At 47.2% G+C, this 24,953-nt stretch overlaps 9 protein-coding genes and 1 non-coding gene across 16 annotated transcripts; 6 read left to right on the top strand and 4 right to left on the bottom strand.

The window, feature by feature from the left end:
• Positions 1-820: 820 nt before the first annotated feature.
• On the top strand, positions 821-3,875 carry LOC117899114 (WD repeat-containing protein 36). Its single transcript, XM_034808902.1, has 3 exons — positions 821-2,054; positions 2,117-2,548; positions 2,605-3,875. The coding sequence occupies exons 1-3, from the start codon at positions 911-913 to the stop codon at positions 3,777-3,779; spliced, it is 2,751 nt and encodes a 916-aa protein (XP_034664793.1). The 5' UTR covers positions 821-910; the 3' UTR covers positions 3,780-3,875.
• Positions 3,876-4,221: 346 nt separating this feature from the next.
• On the bottom strand, positions 4,222-7,224 carry LOC117899117 (dnaJ homolog subfamily A member 4). The gene is made up of 3 exons (XM_034808906.1): positions 7,070-7,224; positions 5,059-6,190; positions 4,222-4,968 (listed from the first exon to the last, which is right to left on the bottom strand). The coding sequence occupies exons 2-3, from the start codon at positions 6,160-6,162 to the stop codon at positions 4,858-4,860; spliced, it is 1,215 nt and encodes a 404-aa protein (XP_034664797.1). The 5' UTR covers positions 6,163-6,190; positions 7,070-7,224; the 3' UTR covers positions 4,222-4,857.
• A 655-nt stretch (positions 7,225-7,879) lies between these two features.
• Positions 7,880-8,349, top strand: LOC117899122 (28S ribosomal protein S21, mitochondrial). The gene is made up of 2 exons (XM_034808915.1): positions 7,880-8,105; positions 8,175-8,349. The coding sequence occupies exons 1-2, from the start codon at positions 7,959-7,961 to the stop codon at positions 8,289-8,291; spliced, it is 264 nt and encodes an 87-aa protein (XP_034664806.1). The 5' UTR covers positions 7,880-7,958; the 3' UTR covers positions 8,292-8,349.
• Positions 8,350-8,928: 579 nt separating this feature from the next.
• Positions 8,929-12,889, top strand: LOC117899115 (mucin-5AC). 3 transcript variants are annotated; one of them, XM_034808903.1, is made up of 9 exons: positions 8,929-9,034; positions 9,966-10,072; positions 10,138-10,529; positions 10,651-11,079; positions 11,263-11,391; positions 11,452-11,767; positions 11,826-11,917; positions 11,974-12,103; positions 12,160-12,889. In XM_034808903.1, the coding sequence occupies exons 2-9, from the start codon at positions 9,985-9,987 to the stop codon at positions 12,279-12,281; spliced, it is 1,698 nt and encodes a 565-aa protein (XP_034664794.1). In that variant the 5' UTR covers positions 8,929-9,034; positions 9,966-9,984; the 3' UTR covers positions 12,282-12,889. The 3 variants fall into 3 exon arrangements, with proteins under 3 accessions (XP_034664794.1, XP_034664795.1, XP_034664796.1); XM_034808904.1 differs by having other exon boundaries at positions 8,930-9,034; positions 10,684-11,079; XM_034808905.1 differs by lacking the exon at positions 10,651-11,079 and having other exon boundaries at positions 8,930-9,034.
• A 23-nt stretch (positions 12,890-12,912) lies between these two features.
• On the bottom strand, positions 12,913-13,407 carry LOC117899120. The gene is made up of 2 exons (XM_034808913.1): positions 13,210-13,407; positions 12,913-13,155 (listed from the first exon to the last, which is right to left on the bottom strand). The coding sequence occupies exons 1-2, from the start codon at positions 13,302-13,304 to the stop codon at positions 12,942-12,944; spliced, it is 309 nt and encodes a 102-aa protein (XP_034664804.1). The 5' UTR covers positions 13,305-13,407; the 3' UTR covers positions 12,913-12,941.
• A 1,213-nt stretch (positions 13,408-14,620) lies between these two features.
• LOC117896826 (lipase 3) lies at positions 14,621-16,338 on the top strand. The gene is made up of 3 exons (XM_034805334.1): positions 14,621-14,720; positions 14,777-15,496; positions 15,917-16,338. The coding sequence occupies exons 1-3, from the start codon at positions 14,640-14,642 to the stop codon at positions 16,295-16,297; spliced, it is 1,182 nt and encodes a 393-aa protein (XP_034661225.1). The 5' UTR covers positions 14,621-14,639; the 3' UTR covers positions 16,298-16,338.
• On the bottom strand, positions 16,281-16,948 carry LOC117896829. Its single transcript, XM_034805342.1, has 2 exons — positions 16,707-16,948; positions 16,281-16,648 (listed from the first exon to the last, which is right to left on the bottom strand). The coding sequence occupies exons 1-2, from the start codon at positions 16,929-16,931 to the stop codon at positions 16,331-16,333; spliced, it is 543 nt and encodes a 180-aa protein (XP_034661233.1). The 5' UTR covers positions 16,932-16,948; the 3' UTR covers positions 16,281-16,330.
• A 160-nt stretch (positions 16,949-17,108) lies between these two features.
• On the bottom strand, positions 17,109-21,584 carry LOC117896827 (mitochondrial dicarboxylate carrier). Of its 2 annotated transcripts, none has more exons than XM_034805336.1 (3): positions 21,268-21,584; positions 17,887-18,318; positions 17,109-17,826 (listed from the first exon to the last, which is right to left on the bottom strand). In XM_034805336.1, exons 2-3 carry the CDS (start codon positions 18,285-18,287, stop codon positions 17,379-17,381), a joined length of 849 nt encoding a protein of 282 aa, XP_034661227.1. In that variant the 5' UTR covers positions 18,288-18,318; positions 21,268-21,584; the 3' UTR covers positions 17,109-17,378. The 2 variants fall into 2 exon arrangements, with proteins under 2 accessions (XP_034661227.1, XP_034661228.1); XM_034805337.1 differs by lacking the exon at positions 21,268-21,584 and adding an exon at positions 18,387-18,544.
• Positions 19,188-24,455, top strand: LOC117896828. Of its 4 annotated transcripts, none has more exons than XM_034805338.1 (2): positions 19,188-19,343; positions 23,605-24,455. In XM_034805338.1, exon 2 carries the CDS (start codon positions 23,618-23,620, stop codon positions 24,371-24,373), a length of 756 nt encoding a protein of 251 aa, XP_034661229.1. In that variant the 5' UTR covers positions 19,188-19,343; positions 23,605-23,617; the 3' UTR covers positions 24,374-24,455. The 4 variants fall into 4 exon arrangements, with proteins under 4 accessions (XP_034661229.1, XP_034661232.1, XP_034661230.1 ...); XM_034805341.1 differs by lacking the exon at positions 19,188-19,343 and adding an exon at positions 21,841-21,879; XM_034805339.1 differs by lacking the exon at positions 19,188-19,343 and adding an exon at positions 21,863-21,988.
• Trnai-aau lies at positions 23,176-23,249 on the top strand. The gene has a single exon. It is a non-coding gene; the product is annotated as a tRNA-Ile (tRNA).
• Positions 24,456-24,953: the final 498 nt, after the last annotated feature.

Raw genomic sequence — 24,953 nt, 5'->3', positions numbered from 1 at the left:
GGAAGGTATATTGTATATGTATGTTAATCTTTATAAGTGTATAAATGTTATATTATGACAATGCAACCTAAAAAAAATATGTTCACAAGAGATTCCATTTATTATAATACAAGTGGTTAAATAAATAAGCTAACGTGCTAGAGAAGCAACAAAATCTAAATTATTGCTGTTTTTTATTTCACATGTCAACATTTTGCGTCAAGTGTAAGAATGAATTTGGTGAAACAAAATAATTTTAATTTTATTAATATTTCTTTGGCCGCCATGGCCTTCGTAGCAGTTAGCTTTATGCCACGAGGCGATTGTGTTTAGGGTCACTCTGACATTCAATGTGAGGTGCTGGGAAACGCTTCTTTATTTGCATGCTATGGTCGTATGACATTACTAAAACATTACTGACGGACTGAGAAAAGAATAATTAACTAAACTAGTGTATAGATTGGGCTTTTAACATTTATTAATGAAAAAAGGGTATCCAAAGACCCATACCACGGGTTGACAAGCAGCCTGTAGTCAAATAACCTTAAGTTTTATACCAATTTTACTGTTGACCTTTTCAGCTTGAAGCTGAATTTGCCATTAATCCAATAAAAATAGGTCATACAAACTAGACAGACTTATGGATAATTGGATGATGAATTGGATAAAATTATAGTTTAAGCGTTAAGAATCCTAACTAGCTGGTAATATTAAATAGAACAGCAAAGTCGAGGGAAATTAATTATGATTTATGGTGTATTTATGGTATATTTTGAAAATTGTATGGTATATCTTGGTATATTTTTGAGTGTTTTGCGATATATCTTATCGATAATTCCGTCTGCGTTCCACGTGCTCCGATGTAAACATTCCGCGGCATGCTAAAAATCGAATAAAACTGCAAAATACAACTGAAAAACAAATAAACAGCATGACAGAGGACAATAAGGAATCGGAGCCACGGGCCGTGTTCAAGGAGAGCAGCAAAATCTTTCGCCGCAACCGAGCCCTGGGCTATGTGAGCAACCAAGTGCCCGCCGTGACGCGGTACGTGCAGCGCCGCAGAGACACGCTGGTGATCACATGCATCGGGCGCTCCTTCCAGGTGTACACTGCCAGCCACTTCCGACTGCTGCATGTGAGCGGCCTGCACCCGGACGAGATTACGGCACTGGCCACCGACAGGCTGCACACGTACACGGCGAGCAACAAGTGCATCTACGCCTGGCGAGCCGGCAAGCACATACGCCATGTGTATCGTGGCCACAACCGGGATGTGCACCTTCTGCTGCCGTTCGGCTCGAATCTGATTGCCGTGGACCACGAAAATGTGCTGAAAGTGTGGAACATTTTCAGCGAGGATGTGTACCTCGAGGTGCCGTTCAAGGTGGAGGAGTTCCAGATCACGGCTGTGGCTCATCCACCCACATACATCAACAAGATAGTGCTGGGCTCGCGGCAGGGCCAGATCAAGATCCTAAACATCAAGAAGAACAGCATTGTGTGCACCTTCAATCACCACGAGAGCCGCGTGACGTGCATAGAGCCGGCACCCGCATTGGACGTGGTGGCTGTGGGGCATGGCGATGGCGCCATCATCGTGCTGAATCTGAAGTTCGACGAGGTGCTTATGGCCTTCAAGCAGGACTGGGGCGTGGTCACCAGTCTAGCATTCCGCACGGACGGTCCACCCATTCTGGTGTCGGCCTGCCGAAACGGCTACATGGCCTTCTGGAATCTGGAGGAGCGCAAGCTGGCCGGCCAGCTGCAGGCCCATGAGCAGCAGGTCACCACGGCCATCTGTTTTCCCAGCGAGCCAGTCGTGTTCACCACCTCCCCGGACAACTCCATGAAGCTCTTTGTATTTGATATGCCGGACGGTGGCGCACGCCAGTTGCGCATTCGTGAGGGGCACACCAAGCCACCGCTATGCATACGTTACCATGGCAGCTCCGGCGTCTCCATACTCTCCTCCGGCGAGGACAGCACTTTGCGGGTCTTTTCCACACTCTCCGAGTCACTGAACAAGAGCATGGGCAGGGCCTCCTACAACCCAAAGGCCACCAAGCATAAGAGTGAGTTAGAGTGATGCCCGAAGGCATTAAAAGTTTCTCAAACAGTAATTTCCTTTTTGCAGATCGCTTTCAGTTCGACAAGTACAGCATGCCGCCGATTCTAGAGTTCACATCGGACACGGCACGCGAGAAGGAATGGGACAACATAGCCGCCATTCATGCAGGCATCATACAGACCACCACTTGGACGTTTGACAAGAACCGCATGGGTGAGCACCGCCTGGTGCCGAAGCAGTTCCAAAACAAGAACCGCGTTAACTTTGAGAGCGAAACGACTTGCATTGTGCTGACGCACTGCGGCAACTTTGTGATCATTGGATACAGCAGCGGCGACATCGAGCGTTTTAACATTCAGTCGGGACTGCATCGCGCCAGATACGGTGCGCCGGCCCACACGAAGGCCGTGCGAGGATTGGCCAGCGACAATCTCAATCAGTGCGTGATTTCTGGCTGCTCGGAGGGACTGCTCAAGTTCTGGCCCTTCAAGGGAAAGGGTAATTGCCCTCGAGAATTGTTTAAATTATTTGATTAAATTCTCTTCCTTCTGCAGTTGACAAACCTGTGGCCGTGCTGCGTCTGGCGGATGGAATTTCGATAATGCGACAGCACCGAGAGAGCTCCATGCTGGCCATTGGACTGGAGACCTTCAAGGTGTACGTGATCGACATGCACACTCGTGTGATTGTGCGAAAGTTTGTGGGCCACACGGCCAAACTGAACGATCTCACCTTCAGTCCGGACAGCCGTTGGCTCATCACAGCGGCCATGGACTCCACAATCAAGGTGTGGGACATACCCTCCTCGTATATGATTGATCACTTCCGTGTCGAGCGGCCTTGCGTCTCGCTGAGCATGTCTCCCAATGGCGACTTTCTGGCCACGGCTCACGTCAATCTGCTGGGCATCTACCTTTGGGCCAACAAGACCCTTTTCAATCAGATTTCCTTGCGTTCCATTGACCCACACGAGCCAGCTCCATATGTCGGTCTGCCCACAAACATTTGCGATGCCATGGACCTGGAGGATGGCATGAAGGAGCTGGAAATCGATGGGGATGATGAGGAACTGGGCGAGACGATCGATGCTCAATATGAGACGCCAAAACAGTTGTCACCAGAGCTGATCACTTTGTCGGGTCTGGCTGCCTCACGCTGGCAAAATCTTCTGGACTTGGAGCTTATAAAGCAGCGCAACAAGCCCAAGGCCCCACCGAAGGCACCGAAACAGGCGCCCTTCTTCCTGCCCACCGTGTCTGGCCTGGAGATGCGCTTCGATGTGTCCAATGCGGCCTCAGACAAAGACAGCTCCCGCATCCTACAAGCCTCCACGCTCAACAATCTGACCACCTTCGGCCAGCTACTGGAGGAAACTGCCAGTAGCAGCGATTTCAATCCCGCCGTGACGCACATAATCCAACTGGGTCCCTCGATGATCGACTTTGAGATCAAATCGCTGCATCCGGAGGCCGGCGGCACCCTACTGGCCATGGTGCAGTTCCTCAAACTCATCGAGTTCATGTTTAGCACCAACCTCAACTTTGAGCTGGCCCAATCCTACCTGAGCGTATTTCTGCGTTCGCACGGCCTCGCCCTGACAGAGTCCCCCGATCTGGTACGCGCATTGCGCTCCGTTTCGCAGGTGCAGGAGCAGGCCTGGGAAAGAGTCGAGAGTAAACTGAACTACGGCACAGGCGTGGTAGCCGCTTTGCGTAACTTTGCGAACTAGTTAGTAACTTGAGTTCTCCCCCTTTCCATGCTAAGCTGCTCGTAATTGTGGTGCTTTCTTCCCATTTTGTTGTAAATAAACTTTTGACACAAAATTAGAATTGTTTTGACTGTAATAGCAGGCCGTCAAACGAATTTTGGACTTGCGGAATATTCATCTTCAATGCACAATGAATGCCGGGAGCGCCTACACATGCCCAGTCATTGAAAACAGACAGCCCATCCACCTTATCTACAAAGACTCCTCCGAGTAATGTTTAACCAGACTAAATCCCCTCCATTGCTGTGCGCAACTCATACGCATATAATTAAACCATATTATAAGTGATTTTAGGGGGCGTGTGAATCATTATTTTGGGTGACGGTGCAGCGATAAGTGATGATAGGATAGATAACACTTGCGCACTTGCAAAACGAAAAGAGTACACAGGATTGAGTTGAAATTGTGTGTATTAATTATTTATTTGTTATATCCGTTTAAACTAACGCTTTTATTTATGCTGGAATTAAATAACTTAAACTTGTTGCTAGACGTTGTTTCTTAGATACGGTTCTAGTGGCGGCTGCTTTGCTGTTAGCGGTATCAGAGTTTCAGTTTCAGTTTCTTCGGGTTCATCGATGACAATCGGTAACTCAACATAAACGTATGCAGAAGAAGATATAATTCTCGTTAGTGTTTTCTTTCTTGAACAACCACGCGTTATAGACATAGTGCACATCTGATAAGTGTTTCCATTGATTTAGACCTAGACTAAATATCGTTATCGTAGCATTTTTCATATCTCGTAGAGCCAGATGAAGAAATAACCTTATGTTCTGTATTGGTTTTACTTTTCGTATATGTTGTGTTGTGTATATTGTTGTATTGTAGTGTAGTGTTTGTGGAGTAGTACAATGCAACATGCAACATGGGTCTGTGTCGGGTGTTCTTCGGCCATCGCAAGCTTTAGTTACAGTGTGGTTGGTGTTCGGGATCTAGGGGTGGTGGGGTAAAGCGCTTGCACGCCGTTTACATATGGGTTGATTGGGCTTTTGGGGTGTTTCTGGGGGTTACTAAGTATGTAAGTATGTATAACCGCTTAGCTTGATGTGCACTGCTGGACGCGGGGGCCATCCTGATAGCCGCCATCGTCCTCGTCATATGCCATGCGCTGGTGTTGCTGGCGGCGCTGCTTGGGATCAAAGTCCTCCTGTTTTGGGGGCAAATGATTAAAAAAGAAACAATTGGTATCAGCAAAATGGCCAAACGGAGATTAAACCTATCTGCATTATCTACTTACCAAAACCGTTTGCTCTGCTTCGAATGGAATGTCGACCTCTGGGGCCGGTGGCAGGCATTGCTTGAGCGTCGGTACCACTGATGGGTTGATCACATCGGGGAAGATCACCTCGAACTGAATGATCAGCATTCCCTTCTCCATTGGGTTCTTGAAGATGGGCATGCCCTCTTCCGAGATGCATTTGGTCATCTCGTGGCGAATGACTTCGCCGGGCTGCGTGGCCACGACCAGATCACGACCGTCCAGTGTCTTGACCACGCGCTGGAAGCCGCACAGCGCCTCCACCAGCTGCAGCGGCATCTTCATCATAAGATCCTGGCCGGCATGTGCGAAGATTGAATGCTCCTTCTCGTCTAACAGTATAATGATATCGCCCGGCTGTGAGTCGGGTTCGTGATCGCCCTCGCCTGTGAATACTATCTTCTGACCATCCCGCATTCCCTTCTCGATGTGCACCTCCAGCACCTTGCGCTCGCGCACCGTCTTCCGGCCGGTGCAGTTTTTGCAGCGATCCTTCTCCTGTATGACCTCGCCGGTGCCAGAGCACTTCCGGCACACCTGCTCGATGTGTTGCATGATGCCAGGTGCAATCTGTTGGACGCGCGCCTCCACGCCATTGCCCCGGCAGTTGCCGCACTTCTCGATGCTGCCCTTCTTGCCACCGCGGCCCTCGCACTTGTCACAAATCACGTTCTTCTGCAGCTGCAGCTTTCGCGTGGCGCCGTTATACAGCTCGTCCAGCTGCACCGACATCTGGTGCACCACATCCTTGCCGCGTCGCTCGCGACGTCGTCCACCACCGCCGCCACCACCGAATCCGGCACCGAAGAACTTCTCAAAGAAGTCCATGGGGTTACGGAAGTCGCCAGAGTCGGCACCGCCCTTCTTGATGGCCGCCTCGCCACCATCGTCGTACACCTGACGCTTGTCCACGTCCGACAGCACTTCGTACGCTTGCGAGATGGCTTTGAATTTCTCTCCCTCATTGGGGTTCTTGTCGGGATGGTACTTGAGGGCCAGCTTCCTGTAGGCCTTCTTCAGCTCTTCGGGAGTTGCGTTCGGCTTCACGCCCAGCAAATCGTAGTACCCAGTTTCCTTGACCATCTTGTACCAATAGATCGAACCTGTTTAGCTGGAAGCAGAGGTAAAATGGGTGATTACTATGGGGTTAAACTATGCCCTCGCCCTCGGGCGGCGATTTTTATTCTGCTTTGATCTACATTTCAGTTGTGCTACTTCCGGTAGGCCCGGTTCAAGGTCAACGCCGAGCTGTAGTACGCGAAAAATGCGACGCAGTCCACGTTTTCTAGAAGTTTTTCTATTTCAATATGCCCGTCAGCGACCCACGAGCAGCTGACGCCGCTGCCTCACATCCCTGCCCCTCTGCTCAACGAACGCTGACACGGGCACACACACACACACACACAAATACGAGAGTTTCTAGAAAATTTCGTCAGCGTTCAGCAGCCCTGGTCAACAGCGCCGTTGCGAACGGCGACCGCAAAGAAGAGCACGATAATGAAAGAAAGAAAAAAATCACCAGCAGAACTTTGACAAAGGTGAAAAGCAGAATAAAGGGCAATGCAAAAACTACTTTGTGGATTTTCTATTGATTGGCCTTCCTGGTTTTTGAGAACCATGCCAATAAAATTTCGCTAAATAAAGTTAAGTACATGCACACACACACGCACACCCATTGGAAGAAAAATGCCTTTGTGTGTGTGCTAGGTACAAACATGTGCCGCGCAAGACGCTGCGTCAGAATAATTTGCACGAACACGAACGAGGCACAGAGGAGGACGAAAAGAACAAGTTCAATCGATTTTACCAAATAATGTATAAAATGCGTTTTTTCTAGCCCAGCTTGCTGGCAAAGGAAAATTTAATTACCGCTGATTACTTAACAAAAGTGGAAAGGTAAGGGAAGTCTACCAAATACACACACAATGAGAATGCAAAACGAAGTCTGCCAGTGCAGACGAATGGAATTATTCGGCGCATCGCCACTCACCTTTGAAATCAACCGCTGCAGTGTATTCGAGTGTCTAGCAAAACGAACTTTTGCTGTTAATAATTTCTTCTATGACTACAGTTTTACAACAATTTTTATCTTTTGACTACTTTTTCTATGGCCGCCACGCTTGGAAAGAAACTAGGGTTGTCAAATATATATTAAAATATCAATATTTCGATATCTTTTTTAAAATAAAAATATTTATATCGTGATTTTTTTTTCCCAAAATATCAATATATTCATATGTTTGCAGTGATATATTTTTTATATTATTTTGATACTTTTTGCAAGGAAAATATATCACAGATATGATATTTTTTAAATATTTGACAGCCCTAAGTGTGAAATCCGAATTATCGATAAAATATACCATTGCATTTTCAAAATATTCTGTAGTCTTAAATGCCATTCACGTTTTTGATGTTCTATTTGATTTTACTAGCTTGTAAAGACTTTTAACACTGAAACAATACCTAAATCCGATTGAAGAATCCATTTTTCGTATTATACATACTAATTTTTATTGGTACAAATTTGTATTCGAATTTTTCATTTGATGGTCAGGGTAATACTCTCTGCGCCTAAACGGTCAAAGTGTGACCGAGGACTTATCGATGAATTCTACCAATCTGGAATTTGGAGTGAAAAAGGGGTTCTTACAACAGGTCAGGCGGCCCAGACAAGTAAATGTACGCAAGGTTAGGGTAAAAATAAGTCGATACTTTTGGGCGATAAGTGAAAATGGTTCCTGAACCCACACGGCTCAAATGAATCACTATCGATGATTATCGCGAAGCAACATCGAACCACTGCCGCCTGATTACTTAATAAACATTTGTTTTCATTTATTCTTTGAAAACTGAAATAAAACTTGGATCCGGACACCATGAGGCACGTCCAGTTCCTGGCTCGCACAGTGCTCGTGCAAAATAACAATGTGGAAGAGGCCTGTCGCATGCTCAATCGCGTGCTGGGAAAGGAGGAGATTCTAGACCAGTTTCGCCGCACGCGTTTCTACGAGAAGCCCTACCAGGTGGGTGGAGTGCCTTGCGCCCAAACATGTCCAAGCGAACCATGGATAATTCTGATTGATCTATTTTAGGTGCGTCGCCGTGTCAACTTTGAGAAGTGCAAAGCCATCTACAATGAAGACATGAACCGCAAAATACAGTTTGTGCTCCGCAAGAACCGGGTGGAACCATTCCCTGGCTGCAGTTAGTTATGTTCCCTCTCGTAGAGTTCTTAATGTAATAAATCTAAGAAAACTTGTTGGTAAATGGATAATGTAAACAATGGTTACTTTGAACCAGCAAGGAATGTAGTCGAACTCGATATATTTTTAGTATGCTTGTTACGCCTTATTTTTAAATGCTTCCTCTTTTAATTGTTTTGTGCAAGAGCATTCAAACAATCAGATGGAATCAGCGCCTCGTCTGGCACAATTTTCTTTTAAAAGCTTCCAAAGCTTTCGCAAAGAAGCCAAAACAAAAAGTGCACCTGGTCGCAGGTGAACTGGGTGGACGAAAGGTGTTTCAGGGTATGCTGTGGAGAGCGTAAATTAGTGTTTGTGTGTAGGTTTGGGGCTGCTAATTGTAACATTTTAATCGTTCTACATATATTTATTGATTTCAATCTATGCAAGTTATCTCAGATACACATATTATTATGACTTAAAGGCTATTTAAGCAGTGTTTTAATTCTGTGCAACTGTTTTCGGTATGCCAAAGCAATGATTGGTTGGGCTAATTAGCGGCATGCTTAATATAACTTGCACATATGAATATTAGGTAAAGAGCATGAAAGAGAACATTTTGGTCCCTTAAAGAGAGCGTCCTAAGGCCCATCACACTCTTGTTTCTTATACCTTGTCGGACTAACAGTGCTAACGGTACTGCTGCTGGCTTTATACATTTTCTCCCTTCGAACGCAACGGACGTGTTTTCTTTCTATTAAGTCTGCGAGGTAAAAATTCCATTGGCTTGAAAAAGTTTTGCCAATTGCCAAATATTTGTAAATTTTGTTAACTAAAGGCTCATTTGTAGCATACTTTTCCGAGATATTCTAGAATGCAAACTTATTTGTTCGATAAAGTGCTTTGCGGCCAAAGCGTGCGCGTTCTTGTTTGTACTTGTGTGTGCCTGTGTGCGCTTGTGTTGTGTATGTGTTTATGGTGCAATTGCAGCAGCGCTGCAAGCACTTGTCTCTGTCTCTGGGGCGGCCGTTTTATATCGCCCCACAAGGGGGATTCCAAAACGTGCTTAAGTGTTCCGCTGCTCCAATGACATCGATAATTCGCTTATGCGGCCAATTTACTCAATTCACGCCAAAAGAAAAGCTTTCTCTCTGGTGTGTGTGCTGTGTGTGTGTGAATTTGATGGCGCAGTGGGAGCAAAAGTTGGCATGTTTGTGGCTTTGTTGTTGTCCGTCTCCTTGCTTCGCCTCTTTCTATACCCGTTATTTGTGGAGCAATGGGCATATGCGCTCGTCAGATGTGCAATTGTAGCAAGAGGAGGGAGAGCCCTTGACACAGTAACTTATTATTGATATTCTTCTCCACTGCTGATTACACGTCGGTTAAGCAGTTACAAATTACAGTTATTATTGTGCAGGCTTGCGCCTGTTGATTTCCAAGTGGCACTGCCTAGTAGAGAGTATCTTTTAGTCGAGTTGCCGCTTACTTTGCTCTTACTTGCTTTATATTCTTTTACTGCTTTACTTTGGCCATTTTCTTGTTTTGCTTTTTTATCGATTTCTTGTGTTATTTTTAGCGTGATTTGCATATGTTTGTGTGTGTGTGTTTGTGTTTGTGTTTCCTTTTTGGGGCCGTTTCATCTTTCCGTTAGTGTGAGTCTTCACTGGCAATCGAATAAATTACGTCTAATGCGACTTTCAGATCTGGAATACTCGGCGGCATGTTTACAAGCAACTTGGTGGCCATCTTCCTGCTGGCGTGCTTTGGCCTAGCGCAGGCCTACCCGGCCCTGCTGCCCTACATCTACAGTGAGCATAGAGATCCGGCACCGGCGTGAACTTTGTGCTAATCAAGCTCCCTCCCCCACCCATAGATCCCTCGCATCAAGCACACGCCGTTAAGCGCAGCGATGCGGTCTTCCCCCAAATCGAGGACGATGTCGGCGAATTGGATCAGTTGCGGAAGGAGCAGATGGGTGTGAGCAAGCGGAACCACGACGGCACTGCCCACACCAGCACCACCACCACCAAGGAGAGCGTTGAGGATGGTGCCGCCCCCGAGCCCCAACAAAGTGCGAACGTGAACATTCTGCCGGATCTGGAGCGACAGCTGGAGGTGGCCACGCCGCTGATATCGACCACAACCACCACAAGTACCTCTACCACAACCACAACGGCCACATCGAAGGAGGAGAGCGAACGGTCGCAGCTGGAGGAGCCGAAAACGGCCATCAAGACGGTGGTCGAGCCGACGGTGCATGCCAAGGTAAGCCCCAGACCCAGCACCCCAGCGCCCCAGCCCTACTCCCAGTCGGTAGTCTGGCTCTTCCTCCTCCTCTCTCTCTTACGCCTTGTAAACACCCAAATGTGTCTTTTGAAAATCCAAGTGTATATCCACGAAACCACCCAAAAACCAACAGGCATTTTACGGTGCAGCTCGTCTAGCCTTCGGCCAAAACCCGGAGGTGTTGCCAACATCCTCGACAACAACCACAACGACAACGACAACCACGACCACTCCAGCACCACCTGAGGAACCACAGCCCGAACCGCAGCCCGAACCGCAGCCCGAACCAGAGGCGGAGGCTGAAACTGGAGCTGAAGCTGAACACAAACCCGAAGCCGAGCCTGAGCCAGAAAATATCGAGGCAGCCGCCGCGGAAACCGAACTGAGCGCCCTGACACCACCCAAGGTGGTCCAAGGACCACAGAGCCACGAGCACGACGTCAACAAGGAGACCATTGGGGACATCATCTTCGATGTGGTGGCCCGCACCACGGAGCGGAGATCGAGCGCGCCGAAGATAACGGCCAAGGTTTTTATGACAAATCGATAAACGATGAACCGATATTCGATCACAGATCACAGACCATTGACCGATTGGCAATACAATTGGCAGCATTCACCGCAAATTTCTACTCAATGCTATCATTTTGATAAAGTTTCACCCTACTTTCGCTTCTTGCTAATCGTATCTCTTTGGGAATTTGTTTTCCAGACGGTTCAGGGTCTACTGCGCAGTCCCAATGGTCAGTACTCCTCCTTCGACATGGCTCAGTATATATTCTGGACGGGCGATGAGACGGCTGTGGTCAAGGCCGTGGAGGAACTAGTCAGCGGAAGAGTGGTTGGTATTTGTCGGGTATCTGCTTAAACTTCTGCTTATCATTTCTCTCTGTCTACGCAGATCACTCGAGAGAATGCTCTGAAGTTCTTGCAGGACATTCGTCTGGGCATTGAGTTCCTGCAGCGTTCGTATGCCAATCGCATCTTCCCCGAAGAGGTGCGCCAGAATCAGCTGAAGCGGCATAGTCCTCCCATCCCCACAGTTCCCTCCACAACATCCACAACGTCCACAACGACTACCAGTACCACGAGCACAACTACGGAGAAACCCTTCCCCGATGTGCATGCCCCGCTGGCAGGTGCTGGGCCAGTGAAAACCTTTGATAGCTTCAACTTCTGGAACAAGCTAAAGGACATGGACAATGAGGCGCAACAAGGTGGGCACCCAGAAAGCTGAAATATGAGTCTTTACTTATTGTTCCCCTAATTTCCTAGAGCTCACGGACTATGACGAGGGTCGTGCCAAGATTGTGGAGTATCTGTACAACGAGTACTCCCTGGAGGAGATACTCTACAAGCTAGCAAAGGTACCACAACACACTTGATAGCACTGCAATCCATTGATTATGCTTCTGTTATTTAGGTAATGTTTGCCCAGTCCCTGGCCCATGGCTCCGATGAGGCACAAATGGAGCTGCAAAAGCTAACCGAATTCCTAGAGCACGAGGGCAACCTAGGCGTCATACCCATCGACTTGCAGAAGAAAGTGTTAAGTGAGTGTTCGACACAGATAAAACAAAGTTCAATTAATGAATCTCTGAACTTGTAGGAGTGCTGCTCAGCGCCTTGTCGGACACATTGACCGAGCATCCGGAACTGCTGCCGGCAGCGCGCGTTAATCTGGCCAATCCGTTTTACAGGCTTCCAATGCATACTCCCAGTAGCCAGTAGAGCAACAAGTTATCAGAATATATAATATATAAATCTATCTATCTACAAATCAAATTATATAAATGTAAACATGCATAATCCACATCAGCTAACAGCTAAACAGCAAACAGAATTGAAGATGCGCTCTCTCGGAATTGCCCCCCTCCTATGTTACGTATTGTGTGTGTGTGTGTGTGTAGATCGATTGGCACTTCCAAGTTGATTTTAATGTAATATAGCAAAAGATTATCGTGATATATAGTTTTCTCCTACGTACACACACAGCAGCGAGAGACTTGCCCAAGTTTGAGCTTTAGAATATTTACTGCATTGAAATTGATTGCTTATATTTGATATGAGTTAGTTAGGAACATTGAGGTTGGAGCGGTGAATCTTCGCTTTTGGTTTTTAGTGGAAAATGAAGCAGGAATGGGCTCTGAGTCCGCATATATCAGTAGAGCAAACAGCAGACACAATAATAACACTTATTAGACGTTCCCCCCGCTCCCCCACGCAGTAATTGAACATTTGTGCATTATTAATGGATTGGCTAACCGATTGATTGTTTTGTTGTGTGTTACATATACGATATGCAAAAAACATGTAAGAACTAGAGAAAATGTATCAAGTAATATCGATTATACATCTAAAATACAAATATAAATATAAAATTCGATTGTTCTATTGCTCCTTCTTGGGCTCCGCTGACTTTTCCGGCTTGTCCAGCAACTGGTTGATGCGCTCCTCCGACAGCGGTTCGTTGCTGTTGAAGAGCTTCTCAATCTCGGCCCGTTCATCGTCTCCCAGCTCCTTGGCATACTGCTGGGCCATTTCCTCCAGACGCTGCTGGTTCTGCTTCAGGTGTCCCGGCAACCAGAACACAGTCTGCACCATTCTGGTATAGAAATGGAGTTAAAAGAAGACTTTAGCAGTGAGCCCTTGCACCTACTTGATCAACACAAAGCCACAGAATGCCAGCAGCAGGCACAGCCCTGAGGTCTTCAGCATCGTCCAATAGTCCACCAAAACTTGCTGATTCTTCATTTTCGGGGTTTAAATTTTGGGCTAGTTGCACACCAAACGCGTCAAAAATGTTCCTGCGACTGTCATATGTGGTCGTACGGACGTGTCCACTTTCCACACACGAGAGAATGTTGTGGTCAAGTGTCAAGAGCGTCGTCATGGGCAGCCAGTCCGAGGCATACGTGGACAGTAGACCACCCACCATGCACCCCATCATGTGTGGTTGCCAGAAATCAATAAACAATTTGCTCTGATTCAGTTAACGACCGTGAAAAATGCACACAAAAATGTGGCTCAAGCCCTACATCAACATGTGGCCACTCATCTGAATCAGCATCAGCAGAGGTGCTAATGAAGTGCGCACAGAAATTCCTGTGAAAGTGTCGTCTTTTGTAATCGCACTTTCTATTTATAACAATTATCGCTGCATAAATGATTTTGTAGAAAAACAAAAGCCAGTCAAAATAGTATTTGGGGTTGGTTTGAGTATTAGACTGGAGGATACCTTGGAGGAAACAATTTTATTTGAAATGTTGAAGGAGTTTTAGGAGTTATTATACCTTAAACTCTTCAAGATTCTTTCACTTATTGTTTTTAATTACCCAATAAATCAGGGATATTTCTTTGATAGTTTGTAATGGATTCTGTGTACAATTTTGCGTATTCCTTTATGAAGATTGATCTACTCTAAAAGGAACATTTGTCACCGCTTTCATTGCACCAAAACTTCCTTCAATAAATAATCAGCCATCAGCCATCAGCCAGAAAATCTTACCCCATTTACTAGCCACTTTTCTAGCCTAGTATGTGAATAATGGGACTCAATATAAAACATTTAAAATATCTTTAATATTTGTCTTAATTCTCAATATTTCCTAAGTTAACTTTTTCATCTGACAGTAATTTTTGGCTAAATTTCTTGCCCCTTTCTAATACATCACAAAATCATAAGTTTGTACCTGTTGCATCCTGCCATGAAAACTGTAAGACTCCCCCTTCAACTCCTCATGTCTGCAGGGTATCAAAATAATTGAAAAATGATAATAAAATCAGGTGTTTGGGGTGGTGGGGGGTCCCTGGTCTACGATCGTAAATTGAAAACCAAACCAATGATTTCAATCAGAACAAGAAACTGATTAGAGGACCCGAGACAATCTATCTCTCTGCATAACATATTATATATCACTGATTCCGGGGGGGTCACTGCGTATGCGAACACGCTTCAGTTGGCGCTCCACTCTATATCAGCAGACAATAAATCTGATGGCTACCAGAACTACTCCTATCTGGACAGATAATGCTCAGCGGAATGCTATAAAAGGAGGCAGCCGAAGGTGCTCCAACCACAGTTGAGCGATGAGAGGAATCCTACAATTATCCATAGTGCTGATCGGCCTGGGGCTGGTCCTGGCTGGCAGCCGGCCCATCTCCGATTGCGTAAGGGAAAGAGCGAAGTGTGAGTGGCCCAGTTCCTATCTCAGTTTTAATTCCAGGGCGAGCGCATTCAGGACGATGGCTACCCGATGGAGCGCCATAAGGTGACGACCAGCGACAGCTACATCCTGACGATGCATCGCATCCCATACTCCCCGAAGACGGGCAACACACCCAACCGACCGGTGGCCTTTCTGATGCACGGCATGCTGAGCTCCTCCTCCGATTGGGTGCTCATGGGTCCCGGCAAGGCGCTGGCCTACATCCTCGCCGATGCTGGCTACGATGTCTGGATGGGCAATGCGCGCGGCAACACCTACTCCAAGGAGCACAAGTACTGGCCCACCTTCTGGCAGCTCTACTGGAACTTCAGCTGGAACGAGATCGGCATCTACGACGTGCCCGCCATGATCGACTACACTCTGGCGATCACTGGACAGAAGCAGGTGCAGTATGTGGGCCACTCCCAGGGCACCACCGTGTACCTGGTGATGGTCTCCGAGAAGCCCGAGTACAACAACAAAATCAAGTCCGCCCATCTGCTGGGCCCAGCCGCTTACATGGGCAACATGAAGAGTCCCATGACTCGCGCCTTTGCACCCATTCTCGGCCAGCCCAATGCCATGGTGGAGCTCGTCGGTTCCATGGAGTTTATGCCCAGCAACAAGTTCAAGCAGGATTTGGGCATTGAGATGTGCCAGGCGACGTCCCCGTACGCGGAAATGTGCGCCAATGAGATCTTCCTTATCGGCGGCTATGACTCTGATCAACTGGATTATGTGAGTAGATTTTTTCCCTGTAGTGAAGTTGGTAAATGAAATTCTGAAGTGAACTCAACTGAGATGATAATTAGTAACGTTTTAGGCATGTCCGTTTGTCCGTTATTATCTCAGATGAACAGATATCAGAGTTCCCTGATTTAATGTGTAGATTTCTGTAATTTTATACTGATAAAAGTCAGTCCAAAATGATGCCAATGATCGCAAAATCGACAACACAGAATAATAAACAACGATCTTATCTATCAGATAAGATAGAATTGTTGCGATTGGATCTTTTTTGAAGCGTGCGACACCATAGACACGCTCGTGCCACTCTCAATTGCCCACGCTCTCTCCCAGTGTGGCTTTGTTCCAGCGTGCTCCCTCTCCCAGTGTGGCTTAGCAGCTAAATTTTAAATTCTAAACCCTTTCTTTCAGGAACTGCTGGAGCACATCAAGGCCACCTCTCCCGCAGGCGCTTCCGTCAATCAAAATCTGCACTTCTGCCAGGAGCACAACTCGGGCAAGTTCCGCAAGTTCGACTACAGCGTTGTGCGCAATCCCATCGAGTATGGCTCGTACTTCCCACCCGACTACAAGCTAAAGAATGCCAAGGCACCCGTCATGCTGTACTACGGCGCCAACGACTGGATGTGCGATGTGGGCGATGTGCGACAGCTGCGCGACCAGCTGCCCAACATGGCGCTGGACTATCTCGTGCCCTTTGCCAAGTGGGCACATTTGGATTTCATTTGGGGCACCGAGGCCAAGAAGTACGTGTACGATGAGGTCTTGAAGCAGATGCGTTCTCACGAATAACTTTATTGATTTGCATAATAAATTGAGCTCCAATCACTCCACTTGAATGACGGCACGGTAGGAGAGCTTGAGGTGGTCCTCCTTGAGCAGCTCGCTCTCGATGCGATAGAAGCCGGGCGTCAGCAGCTTCTTCAGCAGATGCACGTCCAGCGGATAGTCCTTGAGGTGGTAGTGCTCCGGCGGCAGGGGACAGGCGTTCGGCTCGGGTGCATTCGAGTGCTCCTTTAGCTTTTCGTACAGAAACTCCTTGTAGTAGGTCTTCATGGCGTCGCAAACGCCGAGGCGCGGCAGATTTAGGAACTCTTCAAACTCCCCGTCGAGCGCTTTTGCGCGGTGGATAAGAAAGTGGATCTGCAAGGGGTTGTGGCCAGGATTGATTGTGGGAATAATGAAGAGCTGACTGCCCTACCTGCCATTCGTTGTCGATGGTCACGTGCTGCTTCAGCTCACCGCTGACTTTGAGCAGATTCTCCTCATCCTCGGCTATGCGCAGGACGCTCTGCAGATCGTCGCCATCCTCGTGCAGCTTCTCCAGGCTGTGCAGCTTCAGCGTGTGCTTGGCCTGCACGTGCAGGACCAGCAGGACTAGGCCCAGAGCCAGCAATTGGCGTACGGATACCCCCGATGAAGTCATTTCACTGTGCAGTGCCAGCCTGCTGGCTGGGGTCTTATAAGGATTGTACCGGAAGCAGAGCTTGTTCGTAGTGTCGCTAGATTAGTGATAATTAAGTTCGGTTTTTGCTTTTTTATTTTTAATTATTGCATGACAGACAGTCTTTACACAGCAAAAGCAACAACAGCCAGAAGCCCATTTATAAACAAATTATATTTTAATTACTAATAGCACGGCAATGATGAAGTATAAGCTAAAACTCTACAACAATAAAAGCATCTATCAACGGTTTAACATTCGCCTAAAAACTAAATTATTCTTTTTGTGTTGTGTGTGTAGCAAAGTGTCGTTTGAGTTGTTTAAGTAATTGCAGCTGGAATGTTGGCTTTGCGACCGGGGGATTGGGGAACAGCCTGCCGGCCAGCTTATTGCCTAATAGGAAACCATTCGGGCTGGGCCCAGCCCCGGCTAGCTGGACTTCTCATAGCCAAAGTTCAGGCGCAGCTGCTCGAGGAACACGAAAGTGATCACCGTGTGCGGTCCCAGACGCACAAACGCCGGAATGTAGCCCTTGAAGAAGCCCATGGGACCCAGCTTGGCCGTGTGCCGCACAATGTCCCAGAGGCCGGTGTACTCGCCCGGCTTGGCGTTCATCGAGCGCGTCTTCAGCACATCCAGCGGCTGGGTTAGCGTGGTGGCTATGGCGCCCGCCACCAGCGAGGCGGTAAAGTGCGTCATTAGGTTGTCCTGGAAGTAGGGCGTGGCCAGCAGGTACACCTTCGTCTGATCGTAGAACGCAATCTGGCCGATGGTCATGAGTATGCCGCGACCCGTGGCGGTGGTGGCGCCCGAGAAGAGGCGCGCAAAGCCCTCCTGCCGATACACCTTGAACAGGCCATCGATGGCGTTCTTGTAGCTGTAGGGAACAGAAATTGTAGATGAGTATCTCGGGTTAATCTCCTTGAGCTTCACTCACTTTCTTCGCTGCTCAGCTGGCAGCTTCACATCGTTCTGCATGCGCACGTTGACCATGTCCGCGGGTGTGCCAATAATGCCGCCAGCCAGTCCTGAGAGACCAGCCAGAGCAATCTTGCCGCCAAATGTGTCCGTGTTGATGTACTCCTTGCCCACCTCGTACACACCGAAGCGCGTCGTGGAGTACGTCAGCTGCCGCAGCATGGAGGCGGAGAGACCGCTGTAGAAGGCGAGCACGCCCTGCTCCTTGATGATCTTGGGCACCAGCTGCAGCACCGACAGCTTGCCCTGTTGCGTCTGCAGCGTGACCTTGATGAGGTCCAGTGGGTGGGTGCAGCAGGCAGCGCCAGCGCTGGCCAATCCCCCGAAGTACCATCGAGACTGCTTCTGTTTGGTGGTCATTTCGTCAGAGTGTGGACGTCAAAAGTGTTAGCTGGAATGGAGCAATCATGGAGAACCAACCATTAAATACCGCACCAATCACTTGGAGCCTCGTTTTACCTATGAAAAACGATTCCTAATGGCATGAGGAGCGACTATATCCTATTGCGGGACGGCATTTTAGGTATATTTAGCGGCGGGGGTGTTATGTCATGATGGAGCACAGCACGAAGCACACGCAGGAACTGACTGGAAGTCAGGCTTCAGCAGTAACAGCTGACCCGTGATGTCAGCGGCAACCGACTGGAAGGCTTAGCTTTAAGCTTCCGCGTTGTGCGCGCGCGTACTTTAAACTGCCGCCAAAGAGGATGCCGTTTTGCACTTAACAGCACACTGTTGGCACTCAACAGCACATTTTCAGCGTTCACATGTAGCACTAATGAATCTACAGCACTGTTCCGCAACATGGCCGCAGTGTTGGCAACATTCTGCACACCTTAGGCCTTTGTTAACCGTTTTCTATAGCCTATTTTATAAACAATTCAGTAAATCGGAAGTCCCAAACTAGTCAATCGTGTAGAATATTGATGAATCAATCTCATAAAATTATAGTTTTGGGGCTGATAGTCTTTGCATGCTAGTAATATTTCAACGAATATCAAAGACGAGGAACATGACTTCCGATTAGAAACGATTAATCCGTTGTCAACCTGCAGGGTATTGAAATAATGCTAAGTAAATAATCAAACTTAGAAAATTGTAGTGCATCTTACGTGAAAGATGCTGTGGTCATTATTGTTGTAAAATAAGAGGATCTACTTCCTCTGCAAGAATATTTTACTAAAAGTTTGATTTTTCGCGGCTTTACGCAACTTGTTCATGTATTTAATTGCAAGGGGGCCAAGTGGGTTAAGCACGCTCATTTCGGTATATTTAACCGATAGATCCGCGGTCACACTGGATTCTACGCTCATAAACATGTTTTTTTTTGCAATTTTTTAAATAACTAAACTCTAAAAGTGCATCTTCCCAGTCTTTGAACTCTTCCCGAATTTCGCGTGCCCGCCTATACCACTGGTAAGTGCCTGCTGAGAGTGTGTGCTGTCCGTGAACTTGCGCAACAAGTCGCCATTGCCGGTCGTCACTGCCCTTTCCCACAAAGTCTGCACGGTTTTCGGTCGAGCGTCTCCAGTTTCGGTTTTAAGTCTACGCTGCTGTTTTTGCAATTGCATCTGACTTGGCCCTAACATTGGGTGCCACAGGGGACTCCTATTTACGGGGCACCTTGGTCATAAGAAAAGCCACAGCAGAATTCATATGCGCAGAGAAACAGAGCGAGATGGAGAGAGAGTGATAGAGTTTTTCGCATTGTTAATGCTGTTTGTGCTACTCTCGTGCAAAGACTTGTGCAAAGATTATGTACAGATTATGTACGTTAAAGGTGTAGCTATGAGTAGGTACATATATGTGCGTACATTCATGCATACCTTTTTTGTACGTACATACATTTGTACATGCATGTACATAAATACCTGTAATGTTATCGAGTAGATCGAACAACAGTGATAACATTGTTTATCATTCTTTTATATGTGTACAAGGTGCATGTTTGACTTATATATTTATCAGTGATCAAGATATTTCGATTTTGGTAATTTCTGCCTCCATCCCGCTTCGTAGAAGAGTGTTTGGATTTCGGTTCCTAACACATAATGGGCTGACCCACACTGATCACGTTTCTAGCACATGTTCTCATACAGCTAAGCTCAGAGCTAATACCAAACTGTATAGTTAGTGCTCAGAGTCAATCCCGACCAGAAATATCTAAAGCAAATAGGAGAGTGAAAAATGTTGCGAAGAGCTAAACGTGCAGAGTAAAGTTATAACAGAAACTAGACTAAACTTTTCTCCAGTTCGAATGCTATTTGGCTGAAGGAGTAGATAGTTAATGGATCCGAGTATCATGTACGCAATCAAAAAGCGTGCCGGTCCTCAGTTTTGCAAGTTTGTACCTAGGCATGTGGATTTTCTTGAATTATTTCATACGTTGTCTCCCGAGGCATTATTTTACCAGCAGTTCTATCGTTTAATTACTTAATGCCACCTTTGGATTCTAAAGTCAAATTCAAAGGGACTCGACTACATATTCTAAAAGAATTAGCCCAATAAATCGATGAGGCCACAGTTGGTGGTATCCATCCATAATGTTCGATTTTTGCCTTTGGCGGACCGCTCTCTGGCGATTGCTTGGTTGCCATAAATAGACACGGGACTGGGAGGCGGGTCCGCGGCCACCAAATCTTTATAGACCTTCCTGCACTTATCACTTATCATTCGATTTGTTGTTGGGTAGCCGTGTTTATGGATTGATACCGTGTTTACCATTGCTCGAAATCCCAGCCGGCAACATTATTGTTAGCATGTGTTCGTTTTCCCGGCCCTCTATTTATTTATTCAATTACTATGTACGGGGGATAACATCCTCCACGTGCGTCGATTGCTTCATAAATTGAATGCAGACAGCAGAAGACTTTTCGCCAAACTGTTTTGTTATTTTTGTGCGCTTTGGTTTATTCTCGTCTCTGGCTGGCTGAATTTTATCTGAATATAAAACTGAATGCTGGTCAAAGTCGAATCAATAACGAGTCGCAAGTATCACATGATCCGCTGCCATATAAAAATTGTTGTTTTGCCCGAATCGAGCCCCCAAAAATATTTCAACAGTTGATACAGTTTCTTCCACTTGGAAACAGCTGATTTTGGGGCCTCGCACGCGTCGCCTAGCCTAGATTAGATCATTGAATCTGGCACGCAGCATCGCGTGATAATTCAATGATTTTCCTAGGGAGATTATCTATTTGTCTGTTGCTTTTCGAGCCTTCTGTTTGCCCTGCACTCTCGCCGCAGCGCTAAATTGAATAATAAACTGGCGAAAATTTGCATTTTAAAACGACTGCAGTTGTCGGGTCTCTCCCCCGGTCACAGCTGATCAGAAATTTACCTTGAACGAAAAATGCTGCCGTGTGTTTCACTGCCGTTCTTGGTTTTGCTGCTGTTGCTGCCGCTTTCCGTTAAGAAGACTTTTTTATGAAGTTTTATATTTTGGCAACACCACACCGACACAAGAGTACACGCCGAAGAGAGAGCGCAGCGCGAGAGCGAGAACCGGGAGGGAGGGAGCGAGCGACGACCTCAGTACGTCATTGCTGTCCACGAAAACTGGTCTGGGGTCTGGGTTCTGGGGTTGGTGAGGGCTGCTACTGCTCCGACTGCTGCTGCTGCTGCTGGAGGCTAGGCGCGGACGTAGACGTAACGTAACGGTCGAGCACAGAAATCGTACTGATCATCGCCAGCGGAGTCCACACACATCAGCCGGCTGCCAGCAGACCAGACCCTACACATGCGCTCTCGCTGCGACTCTGGATTTGGTTTTATCGCCCGACGACGAGGTGGCAGCGCGGTCATGGCGGGCGACACTTGGGAAGTGTGCTGGGATCGGGGTTCGGGATCGGGATCGTGATCAGCTTAGTTAGTTAGTTTTCAGACTGCTGGTTCACCAGTCAGAAGCAGAAGTGGAAACGCCAACACAGAGAGTGGCACGTAGAAATAGAGAGTGAGCGCGATAGAGGCGACTGGGCAGAGAGAAAGCTAAGCAAGCGGTGGAGAACGTGAGAACGTGAGAACAGAGAGCGCGGGAGCGTCAGGCAAGAAAACAAGAACTGGTGAGAGCTTTTTATTACCGCGCGCTTGCTTGCTCTCCAAGCTTCGTGTGTGTGTGTGTGTGTGTGTGTGTGCGTGCATTATGATTGTACAATAAGAGAATACAAACATATAGACAGACATTCTGTGTAATTGCTCAAGAATGGAAACGAATTTGTTGCACCTCCCTCGCGCTCAGAAGTGTAAACTTTTTGATGGCCACCAACCAGTGCCATTCCAGTGCCAACAGAGCGTTCCATTATTTCGAGTTCGATTCAATTCATTATCAAATCCACCCACATCCTCACTTCGTCATACATGAGCTATGGGGAAATATATGTATAAACTTTTCCACGCCCAGTGGCGAGTACATCTGCTTTACGTCATCGGAGGAAATCCAGGCATGTGCCATCCCAAAATACCGCCCAGGGTAAAGGGCATTAATCATGTGACGGACATTAGCTCAATTGCTCGAAAAATGTAATTAATTAGAGGAGTTCAATTTGCCAAGGAACTTCTACCTGAAACGGAAAGTCCCTGGCCGCATTCATAAAGCGCTGCCTTCCGCTAAAGCGAGAATTTCCCTTTACAAAATTTACAAAAAGAGAAAAGATCGTGCATTAATTTTGCTCTGCAGCTCTATTATTTTGACCGCAGTTGTTTGCACTAGTGTAGCAATTCGAGTATGTGCATAAGCAGCAAAACTCATGGCTGGTTTTTTAATGCATTTCGGAGTCAAGGTTTAATTAGAACGTTCTTGTTTGCCTGCGACTTTCTGGCACGGCACTGTAAACAGCCAGACAGCGCTTCCAACACACAAAATCTGCTACTAAGCCTGCAATCTGCTTTGCTCGGATACCCGAAGATATGGAGCTACTAAGTATACTCAGATAAGGTCTGTTTCCCCAATGAATTGGCAAATATTTTCATCAGCTATTATTATGTGCCTGTTTAAAGCAAATTTAAATATTTCCTCGCACGTTTTCAGTACATGTCGTCCCATTAACACTCTCAGTAGGTGCCGACGTTTGACCAAGTGCTAAGTTCTGTTTAAATAGAACTTTGGGCGGGGATTTATTTAGTAGGCGCTACGACCAAAGTGTTTGCAACTTAGCTGTAGGAATAATATAATCCAGAATAAAGCACTGCAAAAAGCTTTCTTGCAGGAGCTTTGGGTTTCTTGTTTGAGTTTGTCGCTGCCATGTTCAACGGCCCATTAGCTCAGTTGGTTAGAGCGTCGTGCTAATAACGCGAAGGTCGCGGGTTCGATCCCCTCATGGGCCAGACTTTACTTTTTTTGCATTTCTTCCTTTTTTGCAATATCGTTTTCACTTTTATTGCTGTTATAAATGCTTAATAATTTATTGTTGCAGCTTGACATATACTTTCCCACCCCACTGTACCTGTTAGTAATTGTCCACGAGTGCCGCTGACAGCCATGATAAAGTGACAAAATGTAGATTCCTCTATTTACCCTCCTGTTCTATTTATCCTGCTCAATAAATTACTGTTGCTCCGGTCAGGTCAAGTGTTTTAACCTCCTTGGCCCAGACAGACACGTGACCCGCCGCCGCCGCTTAATTAATTGAACTCTTTTGATGGCATTCATAAATTGACTTTCCCTCGCTCTCCATTGCAGATCTTTCAACGTGATGGCCACCTCAGTGCTGTTGGCTTGCGGCCTGAACGAGCAGAAGCTGCCGGGATTCGTGCACATCAGCGAGGAGTCGAATGTGGACGGCAGCTTCCTGATCAGCTGCATCCTGGGCCAGCGGCTGCGCATCTCCAACGCGGGCACCCTGCTCGTCTGCCTGCAGCATCACTACCAGCACTACTTCAACGCGGGCATGCGTCTGGGCTACAACACGAACATCTTCCAGGGCAAGACGCTCAACGTGATCGATGTGCTGAGCGATATGGCCAGCGAGGGACTCGCCTGCAAGTGGCTGCGCACACCGGACGGGCTGTCGCTCACCGAGCAGCTGGTGGAGGACATTCGCGCCCAGGTGGAGAGCAACTATGCCAATCGCAACAGCTACACCATACTCATCGACAACCTGTCCATCCTGTTCAATCTCGGTGCGAGCAAGCTGCAGGTGCAGCAGTTCTGCCAGGACCTCGCCTCCCTTGCCAAGGAGCGCGACAATCTGACGGTCATCACGAAGCTGAGCAACAGCGACATCTACCAGCCCACTGACAACAATGTGGCCAAGCTGGGCCAGCTGCGCATTCAGGTGGTGCGACTCAAGAGCGGCGTGTTCCGCGAGGTCGATGGCAAGCTGCTGATTGAGCGGGTCCTCGACGAGGGCAGCTACGCGTGCGAGGAGGCACGCAAGGAGGTGCTCTACAAGGTCAACGATCGCAATGTCAAGGTGTTTACCCCCGGCGAGGTTGGCGTGAAAGTCTAGAAGTGGTTCGCGCCATGCTCCCCATTTGGATATGATTATTTGTATGAATTTTAATAAAGCCATTTTTTTGTATATTCTGAGATCCGCAGACAAAGTTTCAATCAGCCATCGGCATACGCCCTCTCGTCAATGTCTGGCTGTCTGTTCTTTTCCTTTTCGCTCGTTGTAATTGCTTTTGTCCTTGTGCTATCTGGTGGCATCTGTTGACGTCACCAGCCCCTCACATTGATGAGGGAATAATGATGAATTTATGTCTGGTCACGATCAATAAAGGACGAGTATAAATGACTTTACAGCAGCCGGACCCAACGTCAAAACGCCCCCCAAAAGTAAAGTTCAGCGCCAGCAAAGTTTCGAGCCTCGCCCCAATATGGTAAAGCACGTCGCCGGCCATAAAAACAATACAGCAAACAGGCAATTGAATCTTATCAAACCACGCAGAAAAAATAAGTTGATTAACTGCGCTTCAAGTGTGCACAAAAGGATGCCAAAGACTCCGCTCTGGCTAAGATTTATTTTTATCTGCAATACTTTTTGTAGTGGATTGAGTTTCGCCGCCCCAAACGTTCCTTCACTTTTG

Source organism: Drosophila subobscura, chromosome O, assembly GCF_008121235.1.
Source record: "Drosophila subobscura isolate 14011-0131.10 chromosome O, UCBerk_Dsub_1.0, whole genome shotgun sequence".
Lineage (NCBI taxonomy): Eukaryota > Metazoa > Arthropoda > Insecta > Diptera > Drosophilidae > Drosophila > Drosophila subobscura.
The sequence above is the reverse complement of the archived record's forward strand: the minus strand, read 5'-3'. Positions and strand labels throughout refer to the sequence as shown.

Coding starts and splice junctions, on each gene's coding strand:
- LOC117899122 (XM_034808915.1), top strand. CDS start 7,959: ATGAGGCACGTCCAGTTCCTGGCTCGCACAGTGCTCGTGCAAAATAAC. Junction 8,106..8,174: donor TCTACGAGAAGCCCTACCAG/GTGGGTGGAGTG, acceptor GATCTATTTTAG/GTGCGTCGCCGTGTCAACTT.
- LOC117896827 (XM_034805336.1), bottom strand. CDS start 18,287: ATGACCACCAAACAGAAGCAGTCTCGATGGTACTTCGGGGGATTGGCC. Junction 17,827..17,886: donor CCAGCTGAGCAGCGAAGAAA/GTGAGTGAAGCT, acceptor TGTTCCCTACAG/CTACAAGAACGCCATCGATG.
- LOC117896829 (XM_034805342.1), bottom strand. CDS start 16,931: ATGACTTCATCGGGGGTATCCGTACGCCAATTGCTGGCTCTGGGCCTA. Junction 16,649..16,706: donor CCATCGACAACGAATGGCAG/GTAGGGCAGTCA, acceptor AACCCCTTGCAG/ATCCACTTTCTTATCCACCG.
- LOC117896828 (XM_034805338.1), top strand. CDS start 23,618: ATGGCCACCTCAGTGCTGTTGGCTTGCGGCCTGAACGAGCAGAAGCTG.
- LOC117899117 (XM_034808906.1), bottom strand. CDS start 6,162: ATGGTCAAGGAAACTGGGTACTACGATTTGCTGGGCGTGAAGCCGAAC. Junction 4,969..5,058: donor AAGCAGAGCAAACGGTTTTG/GTAAGTAGATAA, acceptor CCCCCAAAACAG/GAGGACTTTGATCCCAAGCA.
- LOC117899114 (XM_034808902.1), top strand. CDS start 911: ATGACAGAGGACAATAAGGAATCGGAGCCACGGGCCGTGTTCAAGGAG. Junction 2,055..2,116: donor AAAGGCCACCAAGCATAAGA/GTGAGTTAGAGT, acceptor TCCTTTTTGCAG/ATCGCTTTCAGTTCGACAAG. Junction 2,549..2,604: donor CTGGCCCTTCAAGGGAAAGG/GTAATTGCCCTC, acceptor TTCCTTCTGCAG/TTGACAAACCTGTGGCCGTG.
- LOC117899115 (XM_034808903.1), top strand. CDS start 9,985: ATGTTTACAAGCAACTTGGTGGCCATCTTCCTGCTGGCGTGCTTTGGC. Junction 11,392..11,451: donor AACTAGTCAGCGGAAGAGTG/GTTGGTATTTGT, acceptor CTGTCTACGCAG/ATCACTCGAGAGAATGCTCT. Junction 11,918..11,973: donor TACTCTACAAGCTAGCAAAG/GTACCACAACAC, acceptor TCTGTTATTTAG/GTAATGTTTGCCCAGTCCCT.
- LOC117896826 (XM_034805334.1), top strand. CDS start 14,640: ATGAGAGGAATCCTACAATTATCCATAGTGCTGATCGGCCTGGGGCTG. Junction 14,721..14,776: donor GCCGGCCCATCTCCGATTGC/GTAAGGGAAAGA, acceptor TTTTAATTCCAG/GGCGAGCGCATTCAGGACGA. Junction 15,497..15,916: donor ACTCTGATCAACTGGATTAT/GTGAGTAGATTT, acceptor CCTTTCTTTCAG/GAACTGCTGGAGCACATCAA.
- LOC117899120 (XM_034808913.1), bottom strand. CDS start 13,304: ATGAAGAATCAGCAAGTTTTGGTGGACTATTGGACGATGCTGAAGACC. Junction 13,156..13,209: donor TGTGGCTTTGTGTTGATCAA/GTAGGTGCAAGG, acceptor TTTCTATACCAG/AATGGTGCAGACTGTGTTCT.